The sequence below is a fragment of the Brachyistius frenatus genome, unplaced genomic scaffold, assembly GCF_029030835.1.
Source record: "Brachyistius frenatus isolate BFR_SWC_R1_liver_20210118 unplaced genomic scaffold, ASM2903083v1 Contig_397, whole genome shotgun sequence".
Taxonomy (NCBI): domain Eukaryota; kingdom Metazoa; phylum Chordata; class Actinopteri; family Embiotocidae; genus Brachyistius; species Brachyistius frenatus.
Window position 1 is genome coordinate 1 of NW_027210996.1, and position 17181 is coordinate 17181.

A 17181-nucleotide genomic window follows, 5' to 3' on the forward strand; every position below is an offset into this window, starting at 1 on the left:
TTTATACAATGGGCAGGAGGTGCTATACCAAAAAAGTGAAGTTAAAATACAATGTATTATATGAAAAAAAGATATAAATTGATTTTATTGCATATATTAAGTCTATGTTACTATGTTAGATTTGTACTACTTTTAATGTGTGGGGAATGAACATTTTATAATGGAAGATTGTTGGACCTCTTTCAAAAGCATAATCAATTCTGTGGGGAAATAATGAGTTTTTAGAAATGCTTCATTACTTGACAAAATTATTAGAATGTTCTCATTGTGAAAAGCAAGACAATGCATTAAGTCTTACATTTTGAAAAATAGTGTTGTACTTACTGGGCAAATATTATGTTGCCTGTCATGCTGTTCTCCACATCAGTCCTGTCTCTGGATAACAGAACAAACTAAAATTTGAAGAATGCCTAAATGTGTAGTTTTTACACACACACACACAAAACTGAGCTTAAAATGTGCCCTTAATGTCTACATAGAGAGCGGGTATATCCTCAACTTTAACTTCTTTAATGGATATAGTTTATATATGTATATAGTTTGCATATCTCTGTTTTTAGCAAAACCATAACAAAAAAAAAATGCAGTTTTTGTTGTCATTAGCTGATAAAGTTTCCTGAGTTTGATAGACACTTCGTCACATACAGGTATTCTATCTGTTCTGAATTGCGTTATGAACAAACGGCTATCATATCAACTCTGTCAGTAACGTTACACAACTAGCTACCTTAATAAGCTATCACTATAACGCAAAACATTAGATTTAGCTAAACAGCCGTTTTACTTACGTAGTCTCGAAGAAACTATGTAAAGTTCAGCGTCACATTTTGGTTGTCCGTGGAGGTGTGGGGCGGCATTACGAGACGGGCCGGGGCCGGGGCAAGCGAGTTACATGATACAATCAGGTCACAACTGCTCTTTCTTCTCATTCTGTGGATAATTTAAGTCCATTTCTGGATGCACATTTAGCGTCTTCAACCACCAACCTTCACCCTGAACCAAATCTACTTCTAATCTTCACACTAAAACCAAGTTTTAACCCTCAAATTTCCCTTTAAAGTGGTGAAGTCGTACCTTGAATGTTCTCACAACAGAAAAATGTCTTCACAACAAATGGTTTAAAACCAAACATTTGCTGAGATTAAAGATAGATAGACACCATACAAAATGTGCTAGCTGACTGCTACGTAGCTTGGGATGGTTAAAGTCGTTGAATTTACTACAGTTATGCTACTTACTCAGCCTAGCTAGCTAGCTAAAGCCCAATTTTTGCAGTGCTTGAAGAGGCTGGTTACTCACCACCACCAGGTCACCACACACATGAAGAAAGTGCTCTTTTTAGTTTTGACATGACGCTCACTTGTTCCCGCTCTCCCTTGCCTGCTTTCCACCATGCTGCATAAAAACCGAAGTGACGGCAGCGTTCAATTGGGGGCGGGGCTTCAAGCGTAGACTCCGCCCACACTTCCAGTTGACCAAAAGCAAAAGCTGGCAAATTGCTATGTTTTTTCTTTCTTTTTTTTTTTTCTTTTTTTACTGGTATACAGTACTTAATTTTTTTGCAATTGCTTTTTTATAGTAATCATTTAGATGTGAATATAGGCTGCAAGAATCTGGACATCTGGACATAGGCACCTTGAAAGTGCTTAAAAAGTGCCTGCAGCAGTCAATATGTTTGGGCTATATAATTGATAATATAGTTGATAGTCTATTTCCATTCTCATGAGGAAAATGTTCTGGTGGAAGTAAAATGTTACACAAGAATACAACATACAAGAACTATAGCTTAGTAAATTAGAATATATTGTATGAAAGGATGCCTCTTCAAATCAGTTCATTGAAAGAAAATCTTATAATTAACCAGTATCAAAAAAACTCTTGATAGCACTATCAAGACTACCGAGACTTGGTTTGATGGTTCTGGGAACATTTTCCTTCCCAGTCAGTTGTGATCTACGTATTGGTGATTTGTTCTGGTGGTTGCATTTTAAAAACAAAATTTTCCAGATTTATTTCAAATTAAATTGAACTTTTAATTAAAATTTGACAGTAATCTGTGGGAAATATTGGTGTGAGGTTCATTCTGCAGAGTTTAAATTTACTTTTTAGGACTTGTGGATTCATTACCCACTTTAAAGAAAAGTGAGAAGAGTAATTACAAAAGTTACATTGCTTAGATGAAATAATTGAAATAGGATTATTACTTATAACATTTTTAACACTAGTAATCTGTAAACCAATACATTTCAAAGGTTATCTTGCCAACACTGCCTACAAATCGCTGGGTTATACACAGTCTACAGAATAGAGGAGTAACTGGGACAGTGGTATTTTTTTTAACCATCAGATGGGCTCAAAGAGCAGCATTTGGTGTCTATTGTTTTCCAAATGCATAACACCTCCATAATTTTTACAATAAGGCCACTTGTTCTTGGTCGAATTTTACATATATATTTATTGTCTTATCCGCTGCGCTCCTAATGCTTAATAAAGATTGGACTATCTTGTCCCTCTAACGTATGAGTTGTGAGCATATCCTTTATTCACAGAGAATTGCTGAATTTACAGAACTCAGACTAACGATACAAAGATGTAAAAAATACAGAGTAGACTGTTAAGCAAGCCATGAATGAGCACAGTAAATGCAAAAACTTTAAATAACCTTCATCAGAAAAGGAGTGTAAAGTTCAGATCTTTACGATTTGGAGCTAAAAGCAGCGATAGAAGCAGGATGCGGGTGTTGATGGAGACGATGAAGTTTCAGTTTAGCAGTCACTTTGCGATTCCTGATGGCCGTGTGAAGACTTCTCTACCACTGTGAAGGTAGATGGAAACAAGGAGTCCACGTCTGCTCTGTCGTTCAGCAGACTCGGACACCTTCAACGGCTGGAATGCAGATGCACCCACAGCTTTCAGTTAAATACAAGCAGCGTCTTCGAAGTGCAAGAGAGAGAGAGCAGGTTTCCACAGCTGTAACTCAGATCAGCAGACCGTGCCACTTTGCTACCGGCTGGCGGACTGAGCGCATCATTGAGGTCCAATGCTCGTCCTCCGAACTCCTCTCCCTCCCCACGCTCAGCTGTCCAATCAGACGCTTGGTCGATTTCCTCGTCGTGCGAGTCTCGTACACAGAGATGAAAATTCGACACTGCTCCAGAGGAAGCTCGGGCACGGCGAACATGAGGACCTCATTGAAGACCGTCACCAGGCACCGACCCACAGAGGAGGTTTTCTGGTACCTCAGCTTGCACCAATTGCACTGGACGCTGATCCTGGCGTACAGCGCTGCAGACACAGATGAGGTTGAATTTTTCACTGTGTTTATTAAATGTTTTCTTTTTGCGACAGTGTTTTGTCATTTACCTGCGTCTGAGCGTATCTCAGTGAAGACCGTTCTGACTTTCAGCAGGCCGACCTCGAGCCTCTGAGAAGTGGGAAGAAACTTCAGTGACAGCAACAACTCTCCGACAAGATCCTGTGCAGACGGCGAGAGGAGAAACACTAAGAGGTTACGTGTTGTTCTGTACAATATGAAAGAGACTGTTGGAGGCACATAAACAACAGAGTTCAGAGGGGAACCAGAAATAGACATACAGTAATTCTTGAAAGGTTATTTCAGGGAAAGTAAACATTGTTATTGCACGAGTACCTTCTGCGGTATCTGCAGATCCTTCTGCAGCTCCAGAGGGTAGGAGATGTTGAGCAGCCCGAGAGGAACCCTCACCTCTCCTAACACTGTGTCTCTGGAGAATTTATCAAAGTCCCTCACCTGACATGCACACAGACACAAGACAGACTATTTACACACAACAACAAAAATACAGTTCTTTCAAAAATCCTTTTTTCTTTTTCATTTCTATCTTAACACGCTCAACGAGTTGAATAACTGGAGTATAACCAATTACACTCTAGAGTTACTGAGAGTGAGAGATGTGTTTCGTGTACTGCAGGACCTCCATCCTGAGCTTGGCGTGATGAAGCTTGTCTTCATCCTCCTGCAGTATCCAGCTGAACTGGTCTCCGAACAAAGGGTTACAGCTGCCTTTCACGATGCGAGTCCGCCACTCCTGCAGCACCGTCCACAGAACAAGCGGCGCCCCGTCACCCTAAGAGGATCATTATCCACAACACCTTTATACCCACAGAGACGCAGCGCCAATTGAAAACTGAAGGGCATGCGTTGATATATTTTTGCACATTTTCAAGTAAGAATTCAGTACTTTTAATCAGTCTAAAATCAGAGAGTGGGTCTGAAATGCATCGAAAAGAACAGCCGATATCCAACGGAGAAGACAAAATGTACCTCCTCATCCTCAGATCCCGCCACTTCCACTCCCTTGGATCTTGCCCACATGAGTCGCAGCTTCACAAACGGCTGGAGGCTCCGGGTCTGGCTGTGCTCCGAAAGCCCCTCCACCTGCAACACAGTGACCACCAGACGCGACTGCAGCCGGTCGTGGTAGATGGAGAACCGTAGCGATCCATCGACCTGGTACGGGAGGACGTAATGTGAAAATGTGCAGCCAGTGATTCACTTCTGATTGGATGAAGGAACCAAACATTTCAGTTAAAATTAGTTTTAAGAGGTTTGTAAAAAAAATATTGAACAGCTGCCAGCAGCCAGACAGTAGAAAACTACAACCCCGTTTCCAAAATAAAAACTGATTGTGAAGATCTGCAAATCATGTAAACCCATATCTAATTGATAATAGACTAAAGACAACATATAAAATGTTGAAATGTTGTTCTATGAAAAATATATGCTAATTTAGAATTTTCATGGCAGCAACATGTTTCAAAAAAGTTGCGACAGAGCGCAATAAAAGACGGTGAAAGTTGTGTAACACTAAAAGAAAGCTGTTTGAGCATCACAACAAATTAGGTTAACTGGCAACAGATCATGAACATGATTGCATGAACTGCATTAAAAAAATACCCAAGATTCCAGGGTGGAAATTGCTGCATGGGCTCAGGAACACTTCCGAAAACAATTGCTAGTGGACACGGTTCGTCACTGCGTCCAAAAATGTCAAGAGGGTAAAACACCTGATAAATATTACCTGTTTAAACCTCAGTATCTTTGTATTATTTACGTGAGTGTGTTATTAACATTATAACTCCAAAACTACATAAGACAACACGACAGGTAGCACCAGACTTTAATCCCCATTTAGGACGCAGGTAAACCGTTTAATGTATGAAACCACGTCTATTCTTTTTGGGTACAAAAAAAATGAGTTTTTGATGACTTAGATGAATGAAATGAAAACAAACTGACCCCATTACTTCAGGACTCGACACTGTCTGTTACCTTTTTAATGGTTTCCTGTTCTCCCACGTCCCCGTCTGCCTGGCTGGACGGAAACGAGACCTGAGGCAGGCAGCGACTCAGCCTGCAGACCTTAGCAGCGACATCCTCCACCTGCAGAGGCGCGCGCGCACACACACACACACACACACACACACACACACACACACACACACACACACACACACACACACACACACACACACACACACACACACACACACACACACACAGCTTTTATTTGGCTCCTGACTGATGTCTCAACTTTCCCGTTTGTTTGTACAAGTTAGCACATGAATCTTTATGTATATAGACGATGCTGCCTTTCACCTTCAGAGACTTCCTACTGAATAAAAATAAGACTTAAAATGTATAATGTAATATTTTAAAATCCAACACAAATTAAACATTAATCAAAGAGGTACTGGTGGTGATTTATTGGTAGCTTCCTTCACGTTATGTGTTAATTTAACTCTAACCTTCTTTTAACTTTACACTCCTTTTTAATCCAAACTAGTTTGCCGAACACTGTAGAAAATGTACTAATTCCTTTAAACTTAGCAGAACTTTTATTGACATATAAGTCATGTGGGAGCAAACAGTGGACTATCCAAATAAGCTGAGTCAACACATCTCACATGTAGAGTGTAACATCAACACAAATATTCCACCCGACCTGCGGTTTACGAACCCGACTTCCCTCACAGATCTCATTACAGCGCTGCGACATGCATCAGTGTCAAGATACAAATGTAGACTCAAAATGTCCTTCAGTGTGACATAAAAATTCGATAAATTTGATATAGTGTCCTGCTGTACTTATTACATATTTGAAAAGTCACCTTAGGTCATTGTAAAATCACAACATTTACATTAGAAAATACTGTAAACACCCATTTAAAATCAATTTCCTGCCATGTTTTTAGAGATAAAATGCTTCATAAATGAGGTTACAAACATCACAAAAATGTATTTTGACATTACTTACTAATTTATGATGAGTTATAAAAAAAAAATATATACAAAATAATCCCTTCTGCGAAAACAGATAATTATAAAAATAATTACAAGCCTGGTTTTGTCCAAGGTTCAACTTTCTGTGCTAAAAAGTTATGCAAATGACTGCATACTTAATTAGACACTGCCTAATTTGCATATTTAAGCTTAACATTTACAAAAGCTTGTGCTCCAAAAATAATATTCTTATTTCAAGTGATCAACTGGGGAGCCTTCATGATGATATCTATTAGTTTTTGTTTCTTTATTCAGTCGTGCTTTTTTTTTTTTTTTGCCTTAAGTTTTACATCAACTCAGTTTTTCAAAGTTACTTTTCATAATTCAGATTCACCTCCTTTTAAAAAAAACGTTCAAGCGGCAGGGAATGTCCCCCGAGTTTTGTCTGAAAGGTGACAGCTTCTTTCAGATTTTGCTCCGGTTTTAAACCAACATCATGTATGGTTTTATAGTTCTATAAATAAATAAATACAGTTCTGTAGTTTTAAGAAGATCTAGTCAAGGGCATTATAATACATTACAGGTACAAATTTTTAACCCTGTTGCCTCTTACCTTAGTACTTGGAGCTCCGTAGTAGTTCCCTGCTGTAGTTGCCTTTTCGTCTGAGTACAGCAGATCATGGTTCACTAAAGTAAAAATTAGACACAAGATTGCATTTCATAATTTTTGTTTTTTTTGCTCAGACAGCCAGCCTCGTCAACGTGTGCTGCACAAGTGTAACATAACCTGCGCTCACCTGTATTTTGCTGGGCGTACTTAGAGTCTGTCTGCCTGCAGCATCTGAAGATCTGCCAGGCCAGGATGGCCAACGCCAGCAGCACGAGAGCGATGGAGATGCCCAGGATGCAGTACTTGACCGCGTCCGAGAACGGCATCCTCAGCTCTCCGGCGTGCGAGAGCTGCCCCACGGGAGCTGGATAGTCTACAAGAGTCACCATGACTCTCTGCGTCTACGTGGTCTACACATACATACTGTACCTCTGCAATACAGGAGTACACACCATATGAAGGTGGTGAAAGGTCAACAATCATTTGCTGCTTTCCCCTTAGATCATAAAAAAACAAACACTTTAAAGACAGAACATTTACCTGTTAAGAAATGAAAACTCAGCTTTTCTTTTTCTTCAGCTATGGGAGCATCTTGCTGCAGCTATAAATCCATGATGGGAGCTCTTACATTTCCACGGTAATAAGAGAAGCTGTTGGCAAGAGAAATTCAAAAAAAGCACCTCATCACAACTATCTCTGCTGCTTGAGGCATTCGAGACACACACACACACACACACACACAACACATGGCTTCCTGCACTCCGATCTGGAAAAACAGGTTTGATAAGATTTAAATGGCATTTGAGAGAGCTTAGCATGACCTGATCCACTTCCTCTTAAACATTCCTCTGCAGGCCGGCTTAGCAAATTTTCAGGTCAGAGAATTTACACCAACAATACGTTGGAAATAACATTTGAAATCATTGCACTTGCTAGTGATAAGTTGTGCCCCTGTCACCACAGAATGTTATAATGTGCTGCAACACTGAATCTGGCCTAAATCCTGACTTATTTCTCAAACGGTCAAAATCTATTTCACTTAAAAAACAGAAACATTTTATTCAATCACTGCAACTTGTTATCTGTTACATACGCTTGGGGAAGCAAGCTTGATGCATTCGATATTTCTGAGTTGCACGCTTTAGCTTCAGCTCAGCTTTTTTCAGTGACAGCTTTGCTTTATCATCTAACTGCCTTAACTTGTGAAAGTAAACTTTTAAACTAAACTTATGGTTATCAAAATTGTAAATCTAATTTATAATCACGTATCTTTGGTTATCGGTTGCTATACTTGGAGTCCTTTGGTGTGTATTTCAAAGCTTCACCCATCTCAGCATGAAAGTTGAGTTGAGTTAAGAGGTCAAGAGGCCCAGGTTTTAAATTCAAAACAATGTATCTGTTGCAGAATTGAGCTGCTTATCGTGGTTTCTGTTTCATAATCGATACATGGTTCGGAAAACGATGTGTATATCTGACCAATGTAAACAAAGTTCTGAAGTCTCTGCTCATTATAAAAAGCTTTACCTGCATGCATATTCTTCGATAGTGCAATGAGGAAATACTGGCTCCTATGATGCAACATAAATAGGTTTCCTTTGTGACGACAGAATGTGTTTTCTTCAAGTATCAAGAATCAAGCAGCTTTCCCACGACATATTTAGGGGCTCGTCCGGGATCATTATTACAGCTTTTCCACGACAAGCTACAAGTGCTGTAAACAATCAATGATAATAAACTTCTAACTGTAACAGCTTAAAGGCCACTAAAACATGTTCATGACTTCAAAGGACATTTGTGCTAAAACGTTTTTCCTTATCATCACTATCTTCCATGCTCTCCCCCCATTGTTTTGTACGACTGACATTGTGAAAGAGAAAATGCACTTTCAACAATAAGAACTAAATGTCAAGTCACCATGATGAAAGATGAAGCTATCAGATAACCTGAACCTGCCACTCCAAGAATGAGGAAGAACATTTTGACTAAACTCCCTGCTTTCCTTGTTTGGAAAGGTTTGTCTTAACTTAAAAATATCCTATTAATCATAATATCTGAGTAGCACTTTTTTTTTAAAACAAACGCTTTACATGATCAAACAATATAGTAAAGGGAAAGAGGGACATGACATTTTATAAGAAACCTGAAACTGATTTAATTCTGAGGATTTTTGCTACTTCTTTATACCTGCTGTAAATGTGCAAGCGTTCCCACGTAGATCAGCAGACAGGAGACTGTTACAGCAATATCATGTAGTTCCCACCAGAACAGTGCTTCATATCACGTTGAGGTTTGTTTTAGTGTTAATTTTGTTGAAATATATGTTTGTTTGTTTTTTTGGTCATAAAAAGGCTGCATGCCATCCTGATTGAGAGCAGCTCTGAATAAAGTAGTCATGGAGGTACCTGCAGACATCTGTTCATGAATTTTACATAAGAAAGTTAAACAACTATTTCTTCTCTTTACCACGTGATTCACCATTGTCCGTTTCGAGTCCCTAAAATACGTTTTTCTGCAGTAAACTAGACCAACTGATATTCGGAGGCAATTGGAGGACCTCGGAATTTTCTTCAATAGGTTAAGTATGTTTTCTGAAGGAAAACTCAATTACTAAGTCAATGCTAATGTTATAGCTAGCACACTAAAAGCACAACCAATCTATGGAAAGAAATAAACAGCTTCACGGCATCCCCCAATTTATTTATAAACACTTCAGAGTAAACTCTTTATAATAAATTAAATGAATTGTTCTTAAATAATTTAGTTGTATTTCAGTAAAATATACAAGATATCTTCAAGCAGAAAGAACTAGATAAAAATTTAACACTAAGTTTAGTCACACGGTCATCAGGACCGACTAATTAGCTGTTAGCATCAGCTAACATCCGACTCGTTACTGTGACGATCAGCGTCACCAGGGCAACTGCTCTCCTGTAAAGTTCAGAAATGACCCATGATCCTTTTCAGTCAGCCCACCAATCACGGACAAGATGGCGGAAATACTCTCCTCAGCACTCAGAGGAGCCTGGAAAAGAGATGAAAGAAACAAATAAACAAACAACAAAATATGTACATTTCTTTGTTTTAGTTTTCTTAGTTTTTGGTGCAATAAAAAAATAAAAAAATAAATCACTGCGTTCACTCTTTAGGTATCTTAGACAGACTGTCAATCAGAGTTGGACCCTCACCTGAGACCCCCCCATGTCTGTGCGGACCCAGCCAGGGTGAATGACCATACAGAGAATCCCATCCGGCTGCAGGTCTACAGCCATAGAGCGACTAACCATGTTCAGGGCGCTCTGAGGAGACAAGCAGGAACCAGTTATGACATCACACAATAAAAAAAAAAAAAAAAAATTCCCCAAAAACATGCTATTAGAGCTCTATGGGGGCGCACATTTTTTTTCACGGTACCAGGTGTGACTGCAGCTTTCTATTTTTTGGGACATTTTTAAACATCTGTTTTTCCAAGTCCGACTGAAAGTAGAGCCAAAAAAATGTAACCACCTGAAACGGCTATTTTGCCAACTTGTATTCAGGATCTCCAACAAGGGACATCTTGCCACACCGGTTTGTAAATAGATTTTACATTAAAAGAGTGTGTTCATGGTATCCAGCACATGGATACTTGTAGTAACTGTCTGGAGATCTTAGAGACGGTGCTGATCTTCTAGGGAGGTTTTTCATCCAAGCAACAAATTGGTTTATTCCACAGCTTTAGGTTTACTCTCATCCTTAAGACACATGGAGGCTTTCCAAGCCTGGCATCAGCAGGTTTTCACTCTTTGCAGTCAGCAGCAGAGCAGTAAGCGCAGGAACATTAACAGCTTCCAGAAATTCTGTTGTTTATCTGCCTCTATCCTCTGAGCCTTGTCTTCTACTAAATTTAGCTCCAACTATGCAGACTCTGGTTCCAATAAAAATGACTGAGTGACTTATGATCGTCGTCATATTTGTTCACAGCATAATCCTCCATTCTAATCAGCAGTTCAGCTGCCTGAAAGTCAGACTTTGACAGGCGTAAACAAACCAGCATGCACAGATGAAAATACAGGTGATCCTGTCAGGTGAATGGAGAGAGAATCCCAAAATCTACAGGTACAATGACTGCTTAATTTCTATGTTTACTTTCAGTCAGACTCAAAAAACATCCATTTAAAATGATTTGTATATAAAAAAACAAAAAACAGACCGTTTTTTGTAAAGCAGCAGGGAGCCTTACATCTCTACAGCAGAGGTGGACTGAGTATAGGCCCAGAACAAACCTCAATCATTCCCCCCCTCCGATAATAATACCTTGGATGTCCTGTAGGGGTACCATTTGAAGTTGTTGGCCCCCTCGCCCCAGTTGAGCTCCACCGAGCCCAGCAGAGAGGTAATGTTGATGACTGCTGCTCTCTGGATCCCCATCGGGGCCGAGCCGCTGGCTCCTCCTCTGGACGCCGCCAGCTTCAACAGAGGCACGAAGGCCTGGCAGGGGCAGAAAAAAGAGAGTTTTCATGCAAATATTTGACAATAATCACAGTTTTATTTGAGGAGGTTAATAATAAAATTTATACAAACAAATAAGATCAATAAAGATAGAACTATTTAATTATCTATTTTTACATTTTTGAGAAGGTATGGAGCCTTCCCAGTCAGAGCGACACAGTTCAGTTTCCGTGTTGAGCTAATGTTAGTGCTGCCCTCGGGTGGTACCAGGTTTATATTACAGAAGAATGTCCTGAATTCTTCATGCAGATTTTTCTAAAAATATATCATTTGTTTATCACATAGTTAAACTTTATAACATTGAACATTTTTCAGCAGATAAATACTCGTAGAAATGCTAAAATATTTGGAGATTAATTCGTGGTTTTTTCTCCTTTTCTCCTATTCTAACATGATAAATTACAACACCAGGATGCTACTGAATATACTATGTCCATTACATATGGCCAGTCTGAATCTATGTTAATCATTTTGTATTGATATAAGAAATATATTGAAATATAAGAAACAGAAAAATTCAATCAGGTTGAAAATATGTGATGTGACATGTCAACATGTCAACCTGACTGACAGGTAGAGCGACAATGTTCAGTCCTCTGCAGCAGGAACACTGGATATGCAGTTTCTAGACATATTTAAAGGTGAATTAGAGGTAAAACTAATGACTATTTTCCAAGCAGTTTAATCTGCTAATTATTTTCCTCAAATAACTGATTAATTCATGTGAAAAAATACCAAAGAATTTCCATGATAATTTTTCCAATACCCAAAGTCACCTCTTCAAATCACTTCTCTAAAAAATAAAAAAATAAAAATAAAAAAAAAATATATATATATATAATTTTACTGTTTTACAATGTCAAAGAAAAGCAGAAAATCCACAAATCAGAGGCTGGAAACATCAGGTTCTTGTTGTTTTTTGTTTGGAAAGAATTCCTCAAAAGATGAACTTATTATCGAGACAGTTTCCAGTTTATTCTGTTTTTCTGCAGTTTCTCTGCAGCCCCGTGTTAATAACGTGTTGAGAGAGGAGAATCGCAGCCTTCTGCTCACTCACACCGTGATTACAGAGGAGCTGCAGGCGGCAGCGTGGCCTCGCTGTTTCAGAGTCTGTCCTTCACCGGGAGGCGTGTCAGCTACTATCTGCCCTGCTGATGCGCTTTTGATCAGTGCCCAAATGTTCCAGCGGCGCAGGGGTTCTGCTCTGTAGTCCGCCCCGAACTCTGAGGCCGACCGAGTCCGGAGTTTTTTTTTCTTTTAATTAATATTTATGAAATGCAGACTGCCCCGCTCCAGGCTGATGGGGTTCTGTTACTGCGGTCCATCAAGGTCGTTGTTTCGTGTTGGTTTGCAGCCACCAGGGTCCTGCAGAAGTTTGGCTTCTTTTGTTTCACCATCTAATGTAGAGAGATGTCCAAAGATAACTTTTTTTTTTTTTTTTTGCTACTTCTTAATATTTTATGTCAAAAACTGTCAGCGTGGAGTGCTGCTCGGGTGTGTGAGTTATTGTCCCTCTGGTGCTCTTCAGTTTGAGTTAAAAACTTGAAATAATCTGGTCATGTTGAAAGGGTTCTTACAAAGAGAATTATTTTGGAGCTACACATTAAAAGCCACGAAATACCCCGGTTTGAATGGAGAACTTGATTCGGCTCCATTTTTTTGAACTATGCTGTTGTGTATCGTTTTTGTTTTTTTTTTCTCTTTAGACAACTTGGTGAGTTTAAATGTTACCTCCCACTTAATGTTTAAATGTATTATAAACTATTAAGAGATTTTAAGATTTTTGATTAATATCTGCATTTGGTTTCTAGTCCGTGACATTATGTTTCCTGTCATGTGTCTTTTACCTGCTCTCTCTCCCCTTCCCCCCCCCCACACACACGTACTGGGTGACAGTTCATTGGTCCATACTGGTCACGTGACCACTGACCAACACATAAGGAACAAGCCCTGATGAAGGCCTTAGAGGCTGAAACGCGTTGGCATGAGTTTTTACTTTGATTGAACAGCCATGACTGATTAAAGCCTTTTTAATTAATCACCCTCTTGAGTGCCTCAGATTTTTTTCTAATTTTCAAATAAATATTTCATGAATTTCAACTTGCAGCTGTTCTGCTACAGCCGAGTTGTCATGAAGCACAAACCGAGTGAATGAATGTTACCTTGGTGATCATGAGAGGAGCCACAGCGTTGGTGTGGAAGTTTTCTATCATCTTGTCGGCGGTGACGGACTGAAAGTCAGCCACCACGTTGATGCCGGCGTTGTTGATGAGGCAGTTCAGACCCTCTTGCTGCACCAGCTGCTCCACCTCCTCCACACACTTCTCGATGCTCTGCTGACTCAGCACGTCTGGCAAAGACAGAGAGACACAACGAAGCTGCGAGATCACGTTTGAACTCGCTTTAGAGTTAACAAAGGTCGGCTAACATCACATGAATGACCCGATTGTGCTTTTCACTTTTTTTATATCAGTAACATACGGGCCGTTGTTTATGTTAGTTTTTCCATATATGATTTCCTTAAATACCAAACAATCGTCTCGGTCTTACCCAAAGTGAAGATGTGGATGTTCGGATGCTTTTCTGCCAGTTCCTGAAGTTTCTGTGATGGAAAAAGTAATTTCCATAAGTCAAAGTACTATTACAGCAAAGTAAAAAGAAATACTCCATTACAAGTATACGAATGTGACCCTGACTACACACTGCTTTTTGTGAAAGGTCAGAAGACAAACAGGAATCCACTGGTTTCATCTTTTAACAATATATTGTGACTTAAAAGCTTCTTATATTATCCATAGTGTCAAATCTTCTTATTCCAAGTATCTAAAACTGTTAGATAAATGCACTGGAATAGAAACTAATATCATATTTACGTCTGAAATGTAGTAGAGTGGAAGAATAAAGTAGTATTAATCAAAGTTTATTATTATCACGATGATTATTGAATGGAAAAACCTAAGTAAATAACTCAAAATTGTACTTGTAAATATACTTAGTAATAGATGCAGTATGGTAGCAATGGCGGCCTCTAGTGTTGGCGGCTATGTTAACGTTAATTTTTACTACATGATGCAGCTTCAACTGTTTTCTCGCCGTTACAGCACCGCAGGAAGACATCCGGAAGTGTCGGGGTTTACCTGAGCCCCGGCGGGGTTCCTGGTCGTGGCTATAATCCTGCCCGGTGAGAAGGCTCCACTCGCCAGACTGTCGACCAACTGCAGCCCGAGGCCGCGGCTGGCTCCGGTCACCAGCACCGAGCCGCAGGTTTGAAAACGCACCGCACCGCTCATCGTGGGGGTTACCTGGAGCAGAGACAGGACCGGAGAGACAGGACCCGGAGAGACAGGACCGGAGAGACAGGACCGGAGAGACAGGACCCGGAGAGACAGGACCGGAGAGACAGGACCGGAGAGACAGGACCCGTAGAGACAGGACCCGTAGAGACAGGACCGGAGAGACAGGACCCGTAGAGACAGGACCGGAGAGACAGGACCCGTAGAGACAGGACCCGGAGAGACAGGACCCGGAGAGACAGGACCCGTAGAGACAGGACCGGAGAGACAGGACCGGAGAGACAGGACCGGCAACCCGGAGCGCGACCTCTCCGTCCTCCACACCTCACGTGAGAGGTTCTACGGGGATAATCTGTCACGCGGGTCGGCCCCTCCGGGAGGGAGGGGGGGGGGTTGCTCCTCCGGGAGGGAGGGGGGGGGGGGTTGCTCCTCCGGTAAGGCGGAGGGTTGCTCCTCCGGGAGGGAGGGGGGGGGGGGGTTGCTCCTCCGGTAAGGCGGAGGGTTGCTCCTCCGGGAGGGAGGGGGGGGGGGGGTTGCTCCTCCGGTAAGGGGGAGGGTTGCTCCTCCGGTAGGGGGGAGGGTTGCTCCACCGGAACGAACCGAGCCGGAGACCGTAAACATGGCGGAGATGGTTCAACAGAGAGCAGCTTCGACGACGGAGGCCGGAAACGGCTGGAAAAGCAGAAGCAGAGCGATTAAAACCAGTTTCTTACGATACATGTGCAGTAATGAAAGTCGAGCCGACCAGAAACTGAGTGGTGTCGTGGACGGTTCTGGTTCCGCGTCCTGTCCCTTACAATTACCCACAATTCACTGCGCAGAAAGTCCTCAAACCGTTTTTTTGTTTTGTTATAAAGCATAAATAATTAGTTGGGGAATCGTTTAGAGAAAACTATTATAAAACAATATGCAAATTGTTCAGCATTTATGTTATAACATTAAAAAAACAAAGCATAACTCTAAAAATCCTGCAAATAAGGCAAATTCTAAAAACAAAAATCTGTGTCCAAGATCTAAAATTACCACATAAAACTACTGAATGTTTTTATTGTTTTATCATTAGTTTGATGGGGAGTTACCTACAGTTCATTAAGTTGTGCTTCTGACATTCACAAAAGAGAATATAAGAAATGGTAACTCAGCATAAAGTGTCTGCTGGAACTTACCTGTCTTCAGTTGCGGCTCTGGACATTAATTTTATCTTGATCGGTTATTAAAACAGTAAAATCAGTAGCTGTTGATGCGTTTTCATCCATTTCCACATCTTTATTAGATTACGTTAGTTTGACAAAATGACGGACACTTTCCAACTCGCTGGTGTTGACATTAGTAAAGGGATTTGATTCTCCCGATGTGTTCGATATTTATGACGAGACAATCTGCCATTCATGAATACTAAAGTCGCAAAGGGGAGAGGAGAGGATCCACAGTTTGCTTTTGCACTCAGTTAGTTTTCAAATATTGAAGCTGAGATGGAGGTGCAGAGATAAGGGTGACAAGCACAGCTGATGGAGCTTATGCAGTCCCGCACACAGATGGTTCCTCTGGCAGCCTCCGAAGTCCAGATTTTCTTAAAGCTTCTGGTGCTTGGGTGCAGCAGATATCCCAGGTCCGCTTCGGGTCAGTTAATTTGAAATTTTGGCCGCGACGCTTCCATTTACAGACACATTGCTTTGGCACAGAGCACACAGTGCAAATGAGGAGCTGGTAGTTCCACAATGTGCGGTGCAGAGATGTGCTTTTGGAGCCGCGCGGTGTTAACTGGCTCGCCCGAGCAGACACAATAGTGTGGTATTGTCTCTGCAGAAAATTCGACAGGCAGCTAATGGCTGAGATTGCAGTTGGTCTGTCCAGTAATCAGTGGGGAAAAAAAGAGGGTGCGGGGGGACGGGGACAAGCAGAACATGGTGTTTCTATTCTGCCAGTTTCTGTCGCTACTTTAAAACATTTGCAGACTCAACAAAAATCACATAATGACAAACAGTCCTGTCAGAGTTCATTTAACTCTTGTATTAATGCCCCTGAGCTATATGGTCATCTGTATGAATGAGCAGCAAGCACTCTAAATACACTTAATGAACTTCAAATATTTAAAAATGAAAATTAGAGGACCACGCTTAAAATTCTTCATCCGAATATCGAACTTTGTTTTAATTTTTTTGGCAGGCGGTCACACATGAAACCAAAGATGGCAGTGACATTTAAATCAAAGCTGCTTTTATGTTTTAATGATACAGTCTTTAAACTATGTTCCTCCTTCACTGACCAAGAATAAAGGACATCATGACGAGTCCTTAGTATCGTGAAACTTTATAATTTAACGTACCATTTAACTGACTGTAGATTTTCCCAGCTTGCTGTCCGTCATGTGTTTCTTTTCTGCTCGAATGATAACTGAGGTGAAGCCAAATCAGCACATTGAAGTTATGACTTATTAAAACATTACACACACTCTCTGGTCACGTAGGATCATAAATAAGCATGTGACTTAATTGTTTTGATCAATTTACAGCCCTGGCTTTAGGAAG

At 40.7% G+C, this 17181-nt stretch overlaps 2 protein-coding genes across 2 annotated transcripts in view; both read right to left on the bottom strand.

The window, feature by feature from the left end:
- Positions 1-2520: 2520 nt before the first annotated feature.
- The window catches only part of syt19 (synaptotagmin XIX), a 74561-nt gene continuing 59900 nt past the window's right edge, over positions 2521-17181 (bottom strand). The window contains exons 2-10 of the mRNA XM_069724819.1: positions 7413-7622; positions 7060-7303; positions 6876-6949; positions 5312-5422; positions 4304-4489; positions 3954-4106; positions 3650-3769; positions 3364-3475; positions 2521-3285 (exon numbers count right to left, since the gene is read on the bottom strand). Of these exons, the coding sequence (XP_069580920.1) occupies positions 2978-3285; positions 3364-3475; positions 3650-3769; positions 3954-4106; positions 4304-4489; positions 5312-5422; positions 6876-6949; positions 7060-7261 (1266 nt within the window). The 5' untranslated portion in view covers positions 7262-7303; positions 7413-7622 and the 3' untranslated portion in view covers positions 2521-2977. The remainder of the gene's footprint in view (positions 3286-3363; positions 3476-3649; positions 3770-3953; positions 4107-4303; positions 4490-5311; positions 5423-6875; positions 6950-7059; positions 7304-7412; positions 7623-17181) is intronic.
- LOC138636687 (C-signal) lies at positions 9549-15036 on the bottom strand. Its single transcript, XM_069724823.1, has 6 exons — positions 14498-15036; positions 13911-13962; positions 13523-13710; positions 11166-11339; positions 10058-10168; positions 9549-9894 (listed from the first exon to the last, which is right to left on the bottom strand). The coding sequence occupies exons 1-6, from the start codon at positions 14648-14650 to the stop codon at positions 9781-9783; spliced, it is 792 nt and encodes a 263-aa protein (XP_069580924.1). The 5' UTR covers positions 14651-15036; the 3' UTR covers positions 9549-9780.

Excerpts from the sequence above, each read along its gene's own strand:
- LOC138636687 (XM_069724823.1), bottom strand. The coding sequence starts at position 14,650 with ATGAGCGGTGCGGTGCGTTTTCAAACCTGCGGCTCGGTGCTGGTGACC. Across the intron at positions 13,963-14,497 it reads GGAACCCCGCCGGGGCTCAG|AAACTTCAGGAACTGGCAGA; the intron begins GTAAACCCCGAC and ends TTTCCATCACAG. Across the intron at positions 13,711-13,910 it reads CATCCACATCTTCACTTTGG|ACGTGCTGAGTCAGCAGAGC; the intron begins GTAAGACCGAGA and ends TGTCTTTGCCAG.